Source organism: Parasteatoda tepidariorum, chromosome 10, assembly GCF_982258835.1.
Source record: "Parasteatoda tepidariorum strain Cologne lab strain chromosome 10, Ptep-v5.0, whole genome shotgun sequence".
NCBI lineage: Eukaryota > Metazoa > Arthropoda > Arachnida > Araneae > Theridiidae > Parasteatoda > Parasteatoda tepidariorum.
Window position 1 is genome coordinate 61,062,851 of NC_141764.1, and position 21,432 is coordinate 61,084,282.

At 31.3% G+C, this 21,432-nt stretch overlaps 1 protein-coding gene across 1 annotated transcript; it reads right to left on the minus strand.

Annotated features, from left to right (window-relative positions):
- Positions 1 to 268: 268 nt before the first annotated feature.
- Positions 269 to 20,452, minus strand: LOC107451659 (hemocyanin A chain). Its single transcript, XM_016067823.4, has 9 exons — positions 20,222 to 20,452; positions 17,018 to 17,241; positions 13,288 to 13,496; positions 11,544 to 11,940; positions 11,322 to 11,450; positions 8,229 to 8,363; positions 5,270 to 5,456; positions 2,498 to 2,721; positions 269 to 610 (listed from the first exon to the last, which is right to left on the minus strand). The coding sequence occupies exons 1-9, from the start codon at positions 20,424 to 20,426 to the stop codon at positions 422 to 424; spliced, it is 1,899 nt and encodes a 632-aa protein (XP_015923309.1). The 5' UTR covers positions 20,427 to 20,452; the 3' UTR covers positions 269 to 421.
- Between the last annotated feature and the right edge of the window lie 980 nt (positions 20,453 to 21,432).

A 21,432-nucleotide genomic window follows, 5' to 3' on the forward strand; every position in this document is an offset into this window, starting at 1 on the left:
AGTAGTTATAACTTTAAAGCTTATTTAAGTTTGTTTGGATCACAATAGAATTGTTTGCATGCATTGATTTAGTACATAACATGTAATTAATAGTACGAAATAAATTGTTCTTATGTTGTATCGGATAAAATAAAATTCGGTAAACATGAAATAATTATGATAGAACAGCAGATTTCGTGTTAACGAGGTATGACTGTACTTGATATTCTTATTCAAAAAGTGGACCGTGACTTATAATTTATAAGTTAACATGAAAAAGACGAACCTCTTTTCTTTTCTTACAAATTTTGGATCTAAATATTTTAATGATACTAATTTACATTTACTAAATTACAATTTCTTTTTCACATGGTCAGAATTAAACAAGTTCAATTAAAGAAAGCATTTTCGAATACAGGCAGGAGAAGACAGTTCTTTGAGTTTAATCTTGGAATCGTACAGTGATGTTGGAGACCTTCATGTTGGGTTGCAAGAATTCAGCATGTGATTCGGCTGTGATGGTTCTGTCGAATGGATATCCCATGGCTCGTTTGTCTGGATATTTCTCATCCATAACACCACAATAGCTTAGAGCATCATTGCACAGTTTTGCAGTGCTACTTGCTGCAACCTACATAAAGACAGATAAATTTGATCACCTCAATCAAGAAAAACTTCATCGTGATATTTTTCTACAAATCTGTGGGTACTTTTCGGATAGCTAGCGATAAGTTGCCAAAAATGTAGCCGTCCATCGGTTTTTTTAAAATTTTATTTATTTTTTTAACCCACTGGCGGTTTTAGCAAATGTGTAAAATTTGAAAAAACTTTCTCCCCTCCCCAAAACACTATTTCTCTATATAATAACATGGAAAAACCGTTTTTGTCATGCGGAGCAGACTGCTGGTAAAAATGCGACTTATATGAGCAGAATCGTTGATAGCGCTGGCTTTAGATAGGCTAAACTTGAGCTAACAGTCATGAGTAACAGTTGCAATCTCACAGCAGTCATAAAAATAGCATATTTTCCCACAAAACATCATTTCATATTGCTACGAAACCTTAAAAAAACAGATTTAAATGGAGATAAGATTGCAGCACCTCACCATCTAAATTGACCCAGAAGTAATTCCCTTGTTACCTTGACAGGTCAATGGCTTGTGTGACGCAGTATTTGGAAGAAACTATTTGTTTTGGACAAGGATCTCTCTTAAAAGTCGGTACATTAAGAGATGAGTATGATATTTAAATAAAATTAAAAAAGAAGAATAACATTGATGAAAAAAAAAAATGAAATAAAAGTGTTCAATTTCTATATGAAAAGCTATTTCAAAACAGACAAAATTTTACTTGAATTGATTAACTTTCATGAAAGTTAAATTCTCCCCCAGATTAAAAAAAATGGTTTAGTGAAAAACATGTTTTAAAATTTAGACGAAACATGTAAATTTCCTTGTAAATTTCAGTCGCTCAAATAGGCTGTATACACAGAAGAGCCATTACATTATGACCACTCTCCATCTATAACAATGGGCTCGCACAGGTCTTCATGGTTTCTCGCCTAGGAGCAATGTTTTCATGGGGCACATTAGGACCTATAATCCTTATAGAACAATCTCTGACGTCTGTAAGCTACTTGAACATAGTTGCAGACCAGGTTCACCCATTCATGGCAACAGTTTTTCCTGCAGGGGATGGTGTTTACCAACAGGATAATGCACCATGTTATAAGGGTCGAATCTTCATAGATTGGTTCGAGGAACATTCCAGTGACTTTCAAGTCATGTCTTGGCCCCCAAATTCACCTGACCTTAATCCAATAGAGCATTTGTGGTCCTACTTGGAAAACCAAATTCGTGCTGCCACGCTACCCCCTCGCAATGTGAGGGAATTGCAGGACCAGTTGGTGAGCGCTTTGGTACCAGATACCTCAGACTACCTATCAGCACCTTGTGGAATCAATGCCACGGCAGGTGCTAGCAGTTTTGAGGGCTAAAGGTGGTCCTACATGTTACTAGCAGGGTGGTCATAATGTAATGACTCTTCGGTGTAGACGAAGCCTCGAAACGCTTACCGCTTTTATTTTTAAATCGCGCTTAAAAATAGTTGGAATGAATTTTTCATTTATTTAACAGTTTTATTTAAATAATGCTCTAGAGTATTGTTTCTCAACCACGGGCAGGCACCGACCGGACCTCAAAATAGTATTCTTCTTTTAAATAGTATAAATTGTATTTATATTTAAGTAGATTTTGATTCAAAATACTTTTCAATATAGCGTGCATGTAAATGAACCGAAGCAAACTGGTTGAAGAATTGTTTAAGTGCCACTATTTTGTATACAGGTAAATAATGTCAATTAAACTTTACCGGTCAGCAATAAAAAACTGTTAGCTTTTATCGGTTCTTGAGTAAATCGGGTTGAGAATTATTACTCTTGAAGCTCAACTAATTAATTCTTTTAAATAATAAAAAACGAGCTCAACTAAAATATTATACATTTTAAATATCTATTTACCTTATCTTTTTCGCCATCGGAAATCATCACGAAAAGGTCAAAGGTCATGCCCTTGTCGTTACCCTTGGGTACCAACAAATGTTGCGGCCACCCGCAGCTGCAGAACTCAGTGCGGTCATCTTGCAGATCTTCACCGTGCAACAGCTCTTTGAAGGTGTAGGTGGATGAAATGGTTACGCTGGAGTCTGTGGAGCTTCTTACAATTGTGTTCCTTCCTGGTCTCACTAAAAGTTAAAAAAAAAGTTAAATTTAGGGTGTTTTATAATAACCGTCCGCAATACATAATTTTAGAACTTTTGTAAAAAAATGGTGTAAAAACAAACAACGCACACTAGGGGGTGAAAATTTATATTTATATGAGTAGTTAGTACTCTACAATGACTGTCCTAAATACAAAATCTTTACAAACCAGTTGGTAACAGCCGTGGTGGTACAGTGCGCTCGTCTCCCAATTAAGTACCTTGGGCTCGATTCCAGTGATGGCTTGGCGATGCAAATTCCTCACCCAGCTTGCACCGACAACAACGCTGACGCAAAATATCCCCAGTAATAGACGGATCACAGGTTGGACCGTGAGAGGTTTTTGTGGTTTTCCTCTCCATGCAAAGCAAATTAGGGTAGTTTCATCAAAAAGTGCTCAATGAAGGCAAATTCTTCTTAATACTTGGTTCCCTTGTCTTCTGGAGTGGGTTCAAAATTACAAGGATGAGGAGTTGAACATTGGGAGTCGTTAACTAAAAAATGGGGTCGGCATTCAACGACCGTTATAAAATATTAAAAAAAACTGGTCTGTAATGTACTGGTACTGATTTGTATTACTCAATTTTCGACAACCTATTGTTGTCAGACCGGGATAGCCTGGTTGGTAGGGAGCTGGTCCCATGTCCAAGAACTCTTGGGTTCGATCTCCGCCGGACGAAGACTCCCCGTGTAGTAAATGGTGACTGATGCACGTTAAATTTATCGAGTCGCAAAGTCCTCCGTGTTTCCATAATAAATCAATACCTCTGGGGGTACTGATCCAGGAGCTTCTATGTGTTCTGGCTTGGTTCAAAATTACAAGGCTACGGAGTTGAACATTAGTAGTCCTAAACCCAAAAAATTGGGTCTGCTCTTCAACGACGGATACAAAACCTTTTGTTGTCAAAAATGGTGTAAAACAACCTATGTACATTTAGGGTTTCAAATAAATATTTATATGAGTGAAGATAATTTTGGTATTCATATTGCTCGCCAGCATTACACAATTTTAGATCTTTTGTTAAAAATAAAACAAAACGTTTTTTATCAGGAGTTACAATTTAATATTTATATAAATAAAAACTATTGTGGTATTCCGTTATGACTGAACTAAATGCATAATATTTGAACTCTTGTCAAAAACGAAAATATGCAATGCTCATCCAAAGTTACAATTAAATATTTATATGAGGTAAGACTATTGTGATATTCCATGATGACCGTCATAAATATAAAATTTTAATAATCTTGTCAAAAATAGAGTAAAAACAAATAATGGATGCAACTTAGTATTTATATGAGCAGTGGCGTACGCAAGGGAGGGGTTTAGGGGTTTGAGCACCCCCCTTGAGCTCAGACAAAATGGCAAAAATAAGCATTTTAGTAGAAATTATGCGGGTATTATTTTTTAAGACTATATATTTTTATTTGCCTTATGCCTACCTTTTTATCTCACGGTATTTCTCAGAATACTGAAAAAAACATTTACTATAATAGGGTTGTACTTTTGAAACCAAATTCACGTGATACTGTTATGGACTGGTTCCTTTCTGTTCTGCCAGTCGCGATAGTTTTCGAGACTGGCTGTCATTCGCGAGGTCTTTACGCGATGATTCTGGAATCTTTGAGACAATTCGAGAATTTTGGAGATGCGGTGAAAAATTATATAAAAGGGGGAACGGAGTACAATGTAAGTTTTTCTGTTGTACAGAAATGTGATACTTCCGTTGAAGAAAACGTTTCTAGCATAACAAAATCTGATGAATGTGAAAGTGCTCCTCAAAGTGTTACTTCCCACCCATATGACATTGGACTTTTTTCAGAAGATATTACATGCGAGAAGATATTACATTATGTTCTTAAACTTAAAAAATCAAATCAAAATTTAACTAAACAATGTTGTCTAAATAAAAAGTCAGAACTGTCTAGCTGTCTAAATTAGGGAAATAATAGTGCTTTATTACATACTCGAATTTCTTTTAGTAGCTTCAGAAAATTTGAAAAAATTTTCACCCTTGACAACACCCCCCTTGAAAAAATTCTGCGTACGCCACTGTATATGAGTAAAGATAATTATCGAGTACGATAAGAGCGGAGAAGAGATTAAAATAATCTATTATGTATTTTTACAGATAACAATTAAGAAAAATTATCCTGAGTGCGTGAACAATATAGAAAAAAAGGTTTAAAAAATCGTATTTTAGTTGAAATAAATAAACGAAAAGAAAAAAAAACTGTATTTTTTTCTTCCACGAATTTCGATAAAAACGTTCAGATAAATGTTTAACATGTGCATACTGCCGAGTTAGACAAAAATAAAATGGGAAAAATCAGTTTTCGGAAAATGCCATAGTGTATAGTTAACCCTCTTCAATAAATAATCACGTGACGCATTCTTTGTTGAATAACTAAAATAGCTAATTGTTAAATATACTTAGTTCCACGTTCAGAATATCATGCCCCATAAGCAAAAGTTTAAGTACGTGAGCACACGGGATGAAAGCACTAAAGTTGACGAAATACTATGCTTACATTCTGTGTGGAATTTATCCATTTCGATGTACAGTCTCCTTTGCTCGTCTAGAGGGATGATGTTGCCAAGTTCATCGTATTTGGGTGCAAGGAAAATCCTCACTGTTGCGGATTTTTCAGCACCGCTGGCGTTGTCAGCTGAGATAATATAGGAGAAAGATTCATGGTCCAAATGATGATACCTTGCCTAATCAATCAGAAAGTACTTTTATATTTTGCATTTGATACGAATAAAATATAGAAATCATACATAAAGCATAGAACCAGCCGGTCGTAAGTTGTTGAAAGAATTGATACGCATATTTGAGATAGATATTTCTCTATTACGCAAAACTGTGCTGGCTATGCCAAGTGAGAAGAACCAAATCCAATTTGCTTCTATTGAAAAATGAATTTGTATACATAAAGCGTAGGTTTGAGAATCGTTTGGTTTTGGTAAAACTACGGCACAAAATGGCGGCCTATAAACACAATCGTAAGTATACGTTTTCTTAGTATCCCATATAGGTTTAGATTTTGACTTTTTTCAAATGTTTTGATTGAGTTCAAAATGCTACGTTTTTTTTCTTTTTAAGGAAATAAACAATCGCCTTCGGACAGGATTTCATAAAGTAATTTTTTACTTGATTTCATGATATTAAGTATTAATTTACAAAATTGATGCAATATGATGTAAATTTTACTGTGTTAACTTTTTCTAAATGTTTGCTTAAAAAATACATGTATATAAAAAATGTTCTAAATATCCAATGATAGAAAACTATTAATGGGAAAAACCAAAAGTCTTTCTCAAGACTCATCCTTTGGTATAATTTAATGCGATATTTCTGAATAAAGAACAATAATCCTATGATACAAATTTTTTATTTTTTTTTAGAATTCAGATAATTATCCTTCGAACACAAATAATGAAATAACATTAAAAAAACCTGTAAATTATTTATCCCTCATATAATTGTTTTTTTTTTAAATTTTTTTAATTATTTTTTTTAAATTCTGCTTAATTGTTTTTTTTTATTCTGTGCCCTCTCACTTTTAAAACCAATAACTTTTCCTAGTGTTCAGCAATAGAGCCATACATTTATTCTGCGGGAGGAGGTTGAGTAAGCGATGATTAGGTAGCAGTTTTCTCCCAAGAAACATTAACACTCGCTTGAAATAGAGGCATTTTTTTTCTAGAATTCAGACACAAAAGAAAAATTATCTATTTGTTTTACTTGTAAAATTAAATACACAGATACTAAATTAAAAATTTTAATCTTAGAAGGGGCTGTGTCCCAGTATTTATGAAATGTGAGAGGGGCTACAGCCCCATCCCCAGTTCCTCGGCCTTTGAAATCAGCTTAGACAAATAAAACAATTCGATTTAGTGCTTATATAGAATATCTCAAAATTATATCAAGGTTTTATAAAAACACCGTTTAGTTCGTGGCTGAATTGTCTAAACAATCTGAGTTTTCTCTTTTACTTTGGCTTATTTCCTGATTGTGTGCAGGACTAATGTCTGGTGATGCGATATTAATGAAATTAATATTAATAAATTTAATATTAATAAATTTAATATTAATAAAATTTAACTTTATATGTTGTGCCAAGATGCTAAATATAGGATAAGAAATTTACAAATATTTTGATTGAGCTCTGATGGTTCAAGGGAAAGTATATGTTCATTTCCCTGCGATAGATGGTCGATTTCAATCTTTCTCCTGCCTGAAGCAAGGTATTCCCAGTGGTAGATGGATCACAGGTTAAAATCCCTTTGCAATCGGATTATCCATGAGAGGTTTTCGTATTTATTCTCTGCTCGTAACACAAATGCGAGTTATTTATTTATTTATTTTTCGAAAGTCCTCTACAAAGGCTCGTTTGTCCACGAGAGCAAATTGAAGCGACGAAGGCCAGTTGAAGGCATTGGTGTTTGATTCAAGAGTTCCCTTGTCTTCTGCGTTGGGTTCAACATTAGAAGGCTAAGGAATTGAACACAGAGAGCTGCATTTTTCAGATTGGTCTGCTGCCCCCCCCCAAAAGTTATAAAATCAAACTTCATTCTTTTCATAAATTTCAACGGACATTTTTATTTTATCGCCAGGATTAGTGAGACTAGAGTAGCCCAGATCAGAGAATAGGTTTGTTTGTTGCGATATAAACATATACAGATCTGTAGTAAAATCATGTTATAAACATGAAAATAGCTGTACTAAAATCGCGTATAATTTGCACTGTTATATCGTATAGGTCAGGGATGGGCAAACTTTTTTGGTCGTGGGCCAAAAATCTAGAAAAAAAAAAAGTTTGGTGGGCCGAGTAAAAACTTCTAAAATAAAAATTCTAACTCCTGAAATAAAATAAAGTCAATTCACCATTGAACGCATGGCACTCTACATCAACTTTGCATTTTTTAGTTGCCATTTTGGGATTAAAAATGTTTACAAATAACTCAAAAAGGCAGTAGCCATTTCATACATTTAATAATTTCACCTTTTTTTACAATGACGTTGTATGCGTGCAGCCTTTCCATACGCAGTAAATTATGTTAGAACTCACGCCGGAAGAAAAATCCGCTCGTTGGAACTTAAAATGCGTAGTAAGCCTCATGTGAAGTACAATTCACCTATATTAGATTCCATATGTCTGCTAAACGAGAAAGACAAATACTATTTGGAGCTAATCTACGGCTATTCTATAAGGAACTTTTGCTTTCAACATTTTATCAATTGAAGCTGTTAATGCTAACTATTTTAATTAATTTATGTTTTGTAGAACAAAAATAGAGAAAGTAAAAAGTTAAAATTCGGTCCGCGGGCCGGATAAAATCTTCCGGCGGGCCACAGTTGGCTCACGGGTCGTAGTTTGCCCTTCCCTGGTATAGGGGATCATAGGCTTTGAGGAAATCGCTTAAAGTAATATTTTATGTGACAACGAAAAAAGGGTTCTATAGTGAAATCTGTGTAATACTTACCCTGACTGAAGCTGGTGTTCCAAACTGGAAGCAGTGAGAAAGTTCCAACTCATCTTCTCTGAAGAAAGTATGGATAACATTTTGGATCTTAGCGTTAACAGTGATGCCAGTGACGGAGACACCTTGGAAGTTCAGCTGTTACAAAAATTAATAAGAATTTTTATTTTTATTTTTATGTTTAATAAACTGAATTCTTATTTTATTGCTTTTATAAAGAAACATAATTTTTAGTTTTAAATAAAAAAAAAACTGTCAAGATTTCAATATTTTAACTTAATCTTGCTTTAATTACATCAGTTTGACATCACAATTTTTAGTTGTAAATAACTTTAACAGTGATGCCAGTAACAGACACACCTTGGAAGTTCAGCTGTGACATAAATTGATAAGAATGTTATTTTTTTATTCATGTTTAATTAACTAAATTCTTAATTTGTTACTTTTATTCAAAAACACAATTTTTATTTTTTAAATAAACAACTTTTCAATAATTTAATATTTAATTAAATTACTACTTTATATTTATTTGATAACACATTTTTAATTTTAAGTTAGTAAATTAACAAGATTTAAAACTTTATTCAAACTCTAATTTTATTGTATATATTTGATATCATAATTTTTAGTTTTAAATAAGCAAGTTAGAATACTTAAGTTTTTAACTAAATTCTTACTGTAACATCATGTTTTTAGTTTTTAGAAAACAAGTTGACGAGATTTAAATATTTTAATTAAATCTTAATTTTATTGTATTTGTTTGATGTGAATAGGTTGACAATATTTAAGTTTTAATTACAACTTTTTTATTTATTTGGAAACACATATTTAATTTTAAATAAACAAGTTCTCCAGATTTAATTTTTTTAAACTAAGTCTTTACTTTATATTTTATTTGTAATCGCAATTTTTAATTTTGGATAAATAAGTTGTAAATATTTAAATTTTTGTCCAAATTCTAATTTTAGTATATGCATTTGAAAATATAATTTTTATTTTTAAATAAATTATAAAGGGGTATTTTGCTAAAATTTTTTTAAACTATAAACATCAAAAAAATATAATAAGTAGTGCAGTATTAAGAAAATAAATTAAGAAATAGCAATGTGGTATTGAGAAAATAAACTAAGAAATATAAGTGTGGTATTAAAAAAATGAATTAAAAAATAACAGTGTGGAATTAAGAAACAAAATTTTTATAACATTTTTAAAAAAATATTATATTTCAATTCTTTAAAGTCTCATCATTTTTTTTTTAAATTTCGGAAATCTTTATTTAGGATTAAAAGGATTCATTTAGACAGATTCTAAAATAGTTTTAAAATTAAAAAACTGCAAAATTATAAAAATAGTTCAAAAAATAATTACTATTTCATATGAAGAACTGAATTTAGTTTAATTTTAATAACTAGTATTATAAAGTGTGCGTTTGTCATTATTAAATGTAAGAAATTCAAAAATTTTAAACGAAATTGAAAAACTTACATAAAAAGTTCAGTTTTATTGCGTAGTTCTTCGCACGTAAAGAGTTCAAATACATTTTATCATTTTATTTTATCTTTGGAATAAAGAAAGCTTATGTAAAATTTCAAATAAAATTGAAATTTTTGAAATTTAAGAGGAAAACATATAGTTTGCCTATCTCGATTACTACACTGAGAAAAAGCATGGTCAAAACTATTAGAATATCGTGGAACATATAGTGTTTTTGACTCTGTGGGGACACCACATAGCTTGATAATTTATAGCGAAATGCTTTCGTAATGCTTTTGGTAAAATGAACGATAAAATATGGTTTTATAATATGCCGTAAGATTTGGCAAATGTGATAATTTTTTCTTGATATTTTAGAGCATGGCATGAAAAATATTTATTCGGTTAAAATTACTTTTCAGCTATGTATTTTTTACTAAAGGTGTGGTAATAAGAACTAAAGTGGCCGGTATAGCCTTTTCGGTAGGGAGCTGGGCCCATGTCCGAGAGTTCGTGGGTTCGACGGCATAAGAGGGTTTAGAGCAAACCCTCCTGTGACGTCACCTTTCTTTATATTTACCCTGTTTTCTCTCATTTCTTTCTGTTGCACTGATGAAGTGTGCCCTTTGAGCATCCGAAACAGCTGTCTGTATTTTATAAATATTTTTGTGCTTTTTAACGTTGTTTGCCTTATGTTTGTACTTCCCTTAATACTTTATGAAGTTTGTCGAGATTTTTCATGATAATGTATTTCAAAGTAGCTGTTAATATTTTCTGAGAATGTTTTATTTCAGTTCATATTCAATTTCAGTTCATATGCGAGCTGATTGAATGGAAACTCAATCAGCTCACATAAAATAAACAAGCAATTAATGTCTTTTTAAGGGCGCATGTTAAGGTCTGGTTTCTTAGGACAAACGCCTTATCTGGGCGTCAGCGGGACGTCAACGTCACGCTGACGCCAACGAAATACTGGTTTGTTAGCTCAAGACCTGGTTTCTTAGAACTAGCGCCTTATCTGGGCGTCAGCGGAAAGTTGACGTAGATCTGACGCCAAAAAAATACTTTTTTGTTAGCTCAGCGTGAGCAGTCGGTCTAACGCAGACATTATCTCTCATTGCGCATGCGTTAATAACGTAAACAAATATTTATTTTGAATTTGCATTGATTTTGTTATTGTCGACCAGTGTTTTAGAGAACAAATAATGACTTTGTCCAAGAAAAAACACATTATAGCTGAGCTAAATGAAGAGTGCTATGTTTAATGAAGAAGCTATGTTTAATGTCAAAATCAAAATCTTGGCTGATTTCAATGCGCTGTTGGATGTTGTCCGCCATTGCTTCTGTGGTTAACGTCACGTTGTAATCCAACTGCAGTTGAGTTGGACGGCAATTGTAGTTCAAGATGAGCGTTCGATGACGTATACTATCAAACTCACAAATGGACCAATCAGAGGTTAACGCTGATTTCCAGCTGACGGCGTCCTGTCCTAAGAAACCAAGCCTTTAGGCTTAATTTAATTGTAACTTACGTTATCATTGTCGTAGACCGACAGAGTCTCATGAAAGAAACAAATAATTCATATCTTTTTAAGGGCAAATGTTAGGCTTAATTTAACTTACGTTATCTTTGTCGTAGACTGGCAGAGTCTTCTTGTACTCTTGGAAAACATTATCAATGAATCTATGGAAACGGTAGAAAATAGGATCTCTCAAGCTGGTTGCAGTGTCATTCATGACACCTGGAGTTTCCTAATGGAAGAATTTCATAGATTTTAATTTAAATCGAAGTTAACAATGCTTATTTTTAGCATAATGAAACTTTCTTATCAAGAAAAATCTTACCCTGAATCGACCATCAGGATCATGGATGTAAGCCATCATAACGTGTCCCCAGTTGTGCAAGTTGCCATAGAACTGTCTGTTCTTGGAGTCGTAGCTGGATTCGATCAAAGAACCGATGATATCTGCACCATTTTCTTCATCCAGAACAATGTCATTTCCTTCGGCATCGGTGACCTTTCCGAGGTGGATGGCTTCCAAGATACGTTCGGTCCATCTCTGCATATCTTGAACGTCTACTAATCTCATATCATGCATGGCCAAACCACTTGGACGAGGGGCATAGTGACGTCCACTGGCAATGTGAGTAAGGTGGGCAGCATAACCTTCAAGGGGTTCTTCAAAATTGTGGAAGGGCACCATTCGGTTCAAACCGTTGGAGAAACGTTCACAATCGTACCTAAAAGAAAACAAAGTGATGAGTTTAGTGGTAAACAATATTTTAGAAGTTATAAGTAATTCTATTTTGATTAAATAGAAATATTAGGAAATTGATTACAAAACATATTTTCACATTGAAAACTACTTTGTTTAATGATCTTGAAAAATAAGCAACATATTTATTGCACCTAAAATTATATCTTAAATTTTACTGTTATTAAAAAATATCACTTAACTTGGATTTTCCAAGTTCACTAATTATTAAATACATTCTTAAGATCCTGCTTCCAAAAATGATGCAAGCCTCCTAATGGTTTCAATGATTTTAAGAATAAATGTCACAAGATGATCTAGAAAAATATGTAAAAGCTTAAATGGCCTCCAAAATTAGAAAAGTTTTGGAAAATGAAAAAAAAAAAAAAAAAATGAGAACTCGCTTGAAATTTAAAATAAAAAAGTATTTAAGCAATCAAAATTTTTAGATTTTTTTAAATGCAAGCAAATAAACGAACAAAAAATAATTTTTTTTTATCTTGTCATTTTGCAAAAGTACTCTTCAGTGTGTTTTGAAATTGAAAAAAAAATAGACCTTACTGTCGATCTAACACTTGAGATATAGTACCATTTACACAAGAAAAGAACTTAAGTCATTAAGCTCTTAGAAATCAGATGAAAGTATTTTTACAATTTCCTTCAAGGGGAGGTAAGGAAATCTAGCATACACTATAAAAATTATGGTAAAAAGTACTGATACTCAGAGCTCCGGTACTTTTTTCAGTAATTGAATGGGAAAAGTAATGGGTATTACTATTTTAATGTAATTTCAAGTAATCGCTGTCAATCACGAGATGAGACTGAGTACAGTATCGTTTTTTATCTCGTGATTGCCAGACAACATACATAAAGTTATGTCTCGCCATAAAAAATTTCGGTTTAAATTACGGTAAAAAGTTCTGTCACTAAGGATGCCCGTACTTTTTACCGTAAAATCCATTTTTACTGGAACATGTTACGGAACAGAAAATCTGATGTACCATAATTTTAACAGTAATAATTAGATTAAAATCCCTGAATCACTCTCAGTTAAATGAATGTTAGTGTAAATAATTACAGTATAATATTTTACGGTGAAAATGGATGTTACGAATGATACACTCAAAGTGCCGGTGCTTTATACCGTAATTTGATCTGGACTTTTTTTCTCGATGTACCCGTTTTCCAGACTGAGCAATATCAAGCTGAGCAAGATAGATATGTTTTTCATCAAAATAGTTGAAGGGGATTAAAAAAAATGATCATGAAGCAAACTATTTAAAACTGATCAAAATTATTGGCATGTTGTAAGAGTGTGGAGATGGTAGCATACCTGGCACACATTTGTTGATGCATGTAGTAGAAAAGCTCTCCCTTTCTGTCTTTTGGTTTTCCAAAGAAATTGACATCGTAGACAGATGGGTAAACAACGTGCCAATGCCAGTGGTGAGCATTGACTCCAACATCTTCTCTGTAATATGCAAGCTTGTACTCTGGATCCAAGACATTACCGGTTGCATGGACATCAACAATGACATCACTCTGTTAATGAGAATTTCGAATTAAAAATTAACTCTTACATCACTTTGTTAATGAGAATTTCGAATAAAAAATTAACACTAACATCACTCTGTTAATGAGAATTTCGAATAAAAAATTACCACTAACATCACTCTGTTAATGAGAATTTCGAATAAAAAATTAACTCTAACATCACTCTCTTAATGAGAATTTCTCATAAAATGTCAACATAAACAATGACCTCCCTCTGTTAATGAGAATTTTGAATAAAAAATTAAAAGCAATTATGGTATACCTCTGTCAACGAGAATTTCGAATAAAAAGTTAACATCGAGAATGACGTCTGATCAGTTAATGAGAATTTTGAAGAAAAAGTAAACTACAACAATGACATCACGCTATTAATGAGATTTTCGAATAAGAAGTTAACATAAACAAAAAAATCACTCTGTTAATGAGAATTTCGAATAAAAAGTTGACGACAATGATATCACTTATTTAACGAGAATTCCGAATGAAAAGTTTAAGTTTGGAAGACTTTTAGTTTATTTTCTAAAAGAAGGTGCTGACCGTGGGGGCTCAGGAAATAGAGAGTATGTCTTCCAATGAGTTGAACCGGGTTCGAATCCCAGCAATGGCAGGTCGGTGCGAATTCCGTACCCGGCTCACACGGATCACAGTGCTGACATAAAATATCCTTAGTGGTAGATGGGTCATGGGTTAGAGTCCCATTGCCGTCAGGCTAATCGCGGAAGGTATTTGTGGTTTTCTTCTCCATGTAACGCAAATGCAGATTTGTTCCATCAAAAAGTGCTCCACTAAGGCAAATTTCTCCCAATACTTTATACAGGAGTTCCCTTGTCTTCTATATTGGGTTCAAAATTACAAGGCTTCTGAGTTGAACATTAGTAGTCATAAGCCCCCCGCCCCACCAAAAAAAAATTGGGTCGGTTATTCAACAAAGGTTATACAATTTAGGGACAATTGACAATTTATGGTATCTCTTTTTCAATATTTACTTACCCATTCGGGCATGTAAAGGTTAAAAATACTTGTTCAACCCGAATTTTTACATGCTTTTGGTGTGTTGTTCAATAAAATTTTCAAATCTTGTTGAGAATGGTTTTCTAGTGACTTCAGATTTGAAATTCAGCCGTAGTTCCAGACAACGATATTATATTATTGGAAATAAAACTAAAAGTGTAAAAATGTTTTTATAAAATAAAATTAATTATGAACTAACTTGTGAGCGAATTTTAAATAAATGTAACGAAAAAAAAATTATTATCTAAAACCATTAAACTCAAAACTGTTTAATAAAGATTAACTTTTAGTTTTACAGTAGATAAATTAATAATAAGAAATGTTTTCCTAAAATCTAATTAAAAAGTATAGAAGAAATTATTTTATAATTCTATTTATATAACAATATAAAAGGAAAAAAAATGGTAATGAAGTGAACTAAAATAAGAGATTTTGCAAAATTTTAACTATCACCCTGAAACGTATCATTAAACCTTAGATTCTAAGCAGAAATTAGCATTCCTTGTTCCGTTTTCTCTTTCATTGTTAATGATAGATTTAAAATTATAAAAATTTAATTTAACTGATGAAGCTTTACGAACGCAGTATATGCACGATCAAATATATAAAAGTCTAAATCATGTTTTTTTTTCAAATAAAAAAAAAACATGATTTAGATTTTCTTTTTAAAGTTAAGGTAACAAATTTTAAAAAATAAAAGCTTGCGTTATAATTGCGACCAACTATAGCTAAGAGAAAATATCTCCAAAAAAGTGATGAAGTCCTTAAAGGCTGTTGGATTGTAAATTAGCTGCTCTGTCACATAATCTAGTGTATAGTTTCCCAACGTGGGTGCTATTACCTCCCTTCCCCCAGTAAACGTTGCAGATTTCTAGGGAGGCGTTGGGATTTTCTGAAAGATGTGCAATATTTAATATATATTTTTTTAAATATTGAGTACACTTTAGAATTAATATTTTATTTTAAATTGAAAAAGTAATGCATTTTTATCCATGCATAAATTATATGTTATTAAAACCGTTATAAATTCTGCATTACTGACCAGATTTGTTAAAAAATTACTGACCAGTTACGTTACTTTGTTGTTCTACACAAAAAGCTTTTACACGTTGAAGTTTGAGCTGAAATATTTTTCTATTTCAAATTCCAACTAATGATTTTAAATTTTTACCAAAATATTTTGATAATTGTTTTTCATTTATCAAGAACATAACGTAACAATAGTTTGCAATTTTTAAAAAAAAAATATATTTGAAAGTTATTTTAAGCTCTACTTAGTAGTTTGCTGCGAATGTTACTTTTTTTTTCGAAAAGGCTAGTTTCCGAAAAAAAAATTGCAAAAAAAATGTATATTTAAAAAGGTAAAGGAATCATTCGTTAGTAGGAATTTTCTATAAATTATCAGTAAGATTAATAACAGTGAATGTTAAAAAAGCAAAATAATAGTAATAAATGAAAAAAAAAATAATTGTTTAATAAATGTTTATTAAAAGGTTTTTTTAAAGGCAAGTTAAAAAAAAGTATTTTGCAAAGTGGAGGATTAGTCATAAAAAATCTAGTGTAGAAGTGATCAGAGATTTCGTTGCCTGTAAACTAGACTGATACTGTAACGAATATAATAAAGAATATGATTAGTTTTTTTGATCCAATTCTGATCCGATTGACACTCGTTATTCAATATTGTATCAGTATCAGTACCAGTATCAGTATTGTTCAAGTATCAGTATCAAGTATCAGATTTGTTGGCCACCCTTTCAAAGACACCATATTAGGTGAGCCAATGTAGCTCCCACAGTAAGGACAGAAAATAAAAGTACATTTACCCCATGTCCGGGATTTGAACCCTGGACCTCTCTGATGAAAGGTCAGCTCCTTGACCAAGACACAATCCGGTCGGCGTATCATTAGTCATAGTCTATAAAAAAATAATAATCGGTCCTCAAAAAACGTCTTATCTTATTTGGAAGACTTTTAGTTCATTTTCTAAAACAAGTTGCGAGCCTTGGCGCTCAGGACGCTTGCATTCCAATGAGGTGAACCGGGTCCGAATCCCAGCGATGGCTGGTTGATACGAATTCCGCACCCAAGTCACACCGACTGCAGTGCTGAAGTAAAATATCCTCAATGGTAGACGGATCATGGGTTAGAGCCCCCTTGCCGTCAGGCTAACAGTCGAGAGGTTTCATGGTTTTCTTTTTCGTGTAACTAAATGCCGGTTAGTTTCATTAAAAAGCCCTCGACGAAGGCAGATTTTTCAAAATACTTAATCCAGGAATTCCCTTGTCTTCTGGATTGGGTTCAAAATTACAAGGCTAAGGAGTTGAACATTAGCAGTCGTAAACCAAAGACATTGGGTCGACTGTTCAACGATGGTTATAAAGTAAAAGAAGGTGCAATGCTAAATCAGTAAATTAGTATATTTTTTAATTGGTTATTAGCAAGTCAGTCTATTATTTTAGAATGTGGAATGTGGGAAATCTATTATTTTGATGGCTCACCTCATCTCCAACGGGTTTGGTTGTAGCAATAGAGAATGCTCTGAGGAGTGTATCAGCTGGGACGAACCTGTCGGCGAAAACTTCTTGGATAGGTGGTACAATAACACCCCTGCTATCAGCTCGATGCAAGATGGCTACTTCAGCAGCGTATGCAAACAGTGTGGAATTCACAAAGGTACGAGCTTGTTCGGCCAAGTGGACAAAGTCATCAAAGTCCTTAGCGCCTGAAAGGATAACATGTTGAGGAATTTTTTATGATGGTAATGAAAATAAATATCATAGTTTGAGCATACTACGAGAAAAAAGTATGGTAAAAAGTAGCAGAATATGGTACAATTTACCGTGTTTTAGGCTCTATGGAATCAGTGACCTAAGAAATCAGTGATTTTTATAGAAGCAAAACTCTTTTGTAATGAATTTGGTAAAGTTAACAATAAAGTATGGTTTCATAACATGTGATAAAATTAGGCAAATTGTCATGATTACTTATAGTTAAAAACCAATTACGTTAAATTTACTTTTCAGAATTGTATTTTTTGCTAAACGTGTGGTAATAAAAGCTATAAATTTGAAAATCAGAATTTCTGATGAACCGTTATCATATAATCGAAAAAGTTATCAAATGAATTGCTGCATATTTTGGTTTTATTAAGGGGAATTATGATTTTTTTTACCAGAAAATTAATTACCATAATGTGAGGTAATTTTACCGAATATTTTTCCCCGTGCAACAAAGACAAATTTAATGTAAATCGGTAAACCGTTGAACCATATGAAAGATAAAATGATTTAATTACAGTATATTTTGGTTTCATTAACAGGAATTTTTTTCCTTTTGAAATATCAATACCATACAGTATGGTACTTTTACCAGAAATTCTTTCTTCATGTACAGCTACCTTGATGCTTAAGAACACTAATCTATTCACATTAATTAGTTCATATTATTACATTAATTAATGCATATTATTTCATTAATCAGTGCATTATAATCTATTTACATTAATTAGTGTATATTATTACATTAATTAGTGCATCATATTATTTTCAGCTGATGTTTTCTTATAACATTAAAATTGTTTGGATAAACCATAATTCAGTACTAGGTAAAAGTTGAATAAAATCGCGTTTGATGAATTCCATAAATAAGATGTTTGTCATGAATAAGACGAAGCTAACGAAAAGCATTTAAATTCTAAATTGTCATTAGTTTTTCTCCGTCATTTATAAAAAAATATAAATTGTGTCGATAGGAGAAAGAATGGCAACACTAACAGCAAAATAATAATAGAAAATGATATAAAAAATTAGTAATAGATCATTTGTTTTATTTATACTGTATAGCATTCACTTTATACATTTAAAATACTTTAATATATCAACTGTATATCAAAATAAAAAAATTTTGATTAAAAATACTTTGTATCATTTTGAAAGCTACATTTTAAAAATTAAATCTTTTTTTTTATTCGCTATTGAAGACGAACAATTTCTATTTACTTCTACTAGAATCTCATTTTCACGAAATTCGATGAAGATCATGAAATTTTTTCTTTGACCGAAAATCAATTGTATCGGAACAAAATGTAATCATGCTTTTTTAATATTTTTTGTTTAACTTATATATAAAAAAATAATGTTAAGAAGTGGCAAAAATCTTAGTTTAGCAGATGATACCATGCCTTCAATTATTGTATTAACCATTAAAAATATAACTTTTGTTTAAATATTTAGTTGAAAGCTACCTAAGGGTATGTACAATCTTAACTATATTATTAATTACTTTAATTAGATTACCATTATAAGTATTATTACTTTAATTAGAATGATTTAATTAAGAGTATTTATATTTACACTAATTACTTCATGCATAATGTAGAATTAAATATTAATTACCCATTCATTACATATTATAACATTAGTTACACATTATAACTAACGTCAAAAGGGTAATTCTAATTTCAATTTCATAAAAGATTAATAATTTAAGAATAATTAATGAACAAATGTTTCCTTAATATATTGGTTTAATCATTTTTTAATGATTAAGCCAATATAATGTTCAATTCCATCCTTATTTGTTTAAATAAGGAAGAAATTAAACATTTAATGCATAAGGATAGAATAAATTAATTAAAAGTAACTACATGAGGATAATTATAATTAACGGATTATTAAATTAAAGATTAATAATTAATTATAGATTTATTAATCTAACAATTTAATTATTAAATACCTAACGTTAAATGAAACAATAATTATCCATATAAAAATGATCCCAATAATAAAATTATAGTTTCATAGATAGAATTTTAATTTCATTTGAGAAAAAGAGTACTATTTAAGAATTATTATAATGAAATAATATCTTAGTATATTGGTTTAATCATTAAACATGTAAAGAAGAATTAAATATTATGCGCATAAGGATAAATTAAGCATAACCATGTAAGAATAATGTGACATAAGGGATAGTTAGTAATCTATGTGAGGAATTATTATTTATATTATTTTTGAATGAATTAAAAACATCAAATATAAATATTATTTTTATAGTGTAATAAGCATGAGTTTGAGTTCTGTAATTTTAAAAATTTGAATTAATAAATAAAGTCATCAATAACAATTTAGTGAAGAAGCATATTTTATTCAATTTGCTAGGTTTGTGAACATGTTATGGTTGGATCTAAGCATAGAACTTTAATCAGTCTTAGCAAAGCTTTAAATCAGTTTTCTAAAAAAAAGCAAAAAAAAAAAAAAAAAAAAAAAAAAAAAAAACGATGTATTGTGCAGAGGTTCTAAAATTTACAAAAATATTTCTTAATGATTTCTTCTATCATATAAGGTTATTGATTATACGAGATTTATTTAAGCATTTATCATATTGTTATTAAATATTATCATATTATTATTATTATTATCATATTATTACTAAAATAAGTATTCTTATATGCTCTTTCACTCCGCTCTTCAGTTATCGTTTAATTAATTAGTTTTTAATAGTATTTAATTCGTATTATAATTAATATATTAGTAGTATTTAATTAATATATTATTATTTAAATTAACAAGTAAGTATTAGTATATTAGTATTTAATTAGTTTTGGGATTAAGTATATATATTAAATATATAAGGTAGAATTAAACATTATTTAGCTTAAATTTACTAATATATATAATTAAAAAAAAAAACAAAAGACTTACTGTAGAAAATTTCAATAAGCCTTCTTGCTTCTTCCAAATGTTCAGGCAAGAAGCATGAGAAGAAAGCATTGCTGGCCAACTGTCCTACTTTGCCAACAAGACGTGCATCAATTTGGTCAGTCGGAATATTTTCACCAGTGGCTGCGACATTAAGCCTTTCGAACAGTTTTAGAACTCGAACTTGTTTTTCGTGTAGGAGTGACATCTTGGCGATCTGAGTGGACAACTGAGCGCCAGCGATTCGTGTGGCCGCACTTTATACAATCTCAGAACAAGCAGGAAATGGCCAGCACGCATCACAAAGGATCGGTCCTATCTTCGCCGAAAAACTCAGAGTCTACTATCTTTGGAAGAGTTATTAATAAAAGCCTGAGAAGTGATTCTGCGATTGTAAGATTTGCTCAAAAAAATACGGTTCAGAACGGATGGTAGATATGAAGGTATAAAAACCGAGATCTTTCAGTTGTTTATCATGGGCGATAAGGGTAAATCAGGCTGCTTTATGAATTGGAATACATTGGATTTTTAAAATTATATGGAAGTAATGAGAAAAGTAATACTTTGTTTATTAACATGTTACCTGTGAAGAATGTTAATTAGTGAATGTCAGCATTTATACAGTCACTTTATAAGTCCAAAGTATTTCTTACTAGTGAAATATTCGAGTTCCATATATCCTTATAATATATTATTAATTCCTTATATCCTTATGATATATCCTTTTGAGATCTGAGCTTTGTTTGATGGCTGAATAGGAAATTTTTACTTAAAAATATGTAGTTTAGAAGAAGGTAAATTCATAAATGCGCTAAATATTTTTGGGAATTAAGTAGACATAATTGTTTTTTTCTTTTAAAGTTGGAGCTTTTATCTCCTGTTCATTTCGTTCGTTCACCAACCAGCGTAATTACGCCTCATTGATTATGTTTTTTTCTTCTTCTTTTTTTTTTAACATTAAAAGTCAATATTTTCTACAAAAGCAAAGAATATTTTGTTTAAATACACAGCTATTGGAGCGTTATGTAAAAGAATTTTGTTAAAATATAAATAATAACGAAAATAACCGATTACCTGGATTTAAAAAATAATCACCTGAAAATTTAATCTCAAATTAACCTAAAAATTGATCTAAGGAATACAGATTGCCTGACTAAATAAGAAGAAATGAATGAGAAGTGTTCTTACTCGTTAAAGAGACTTATAATCCTTCA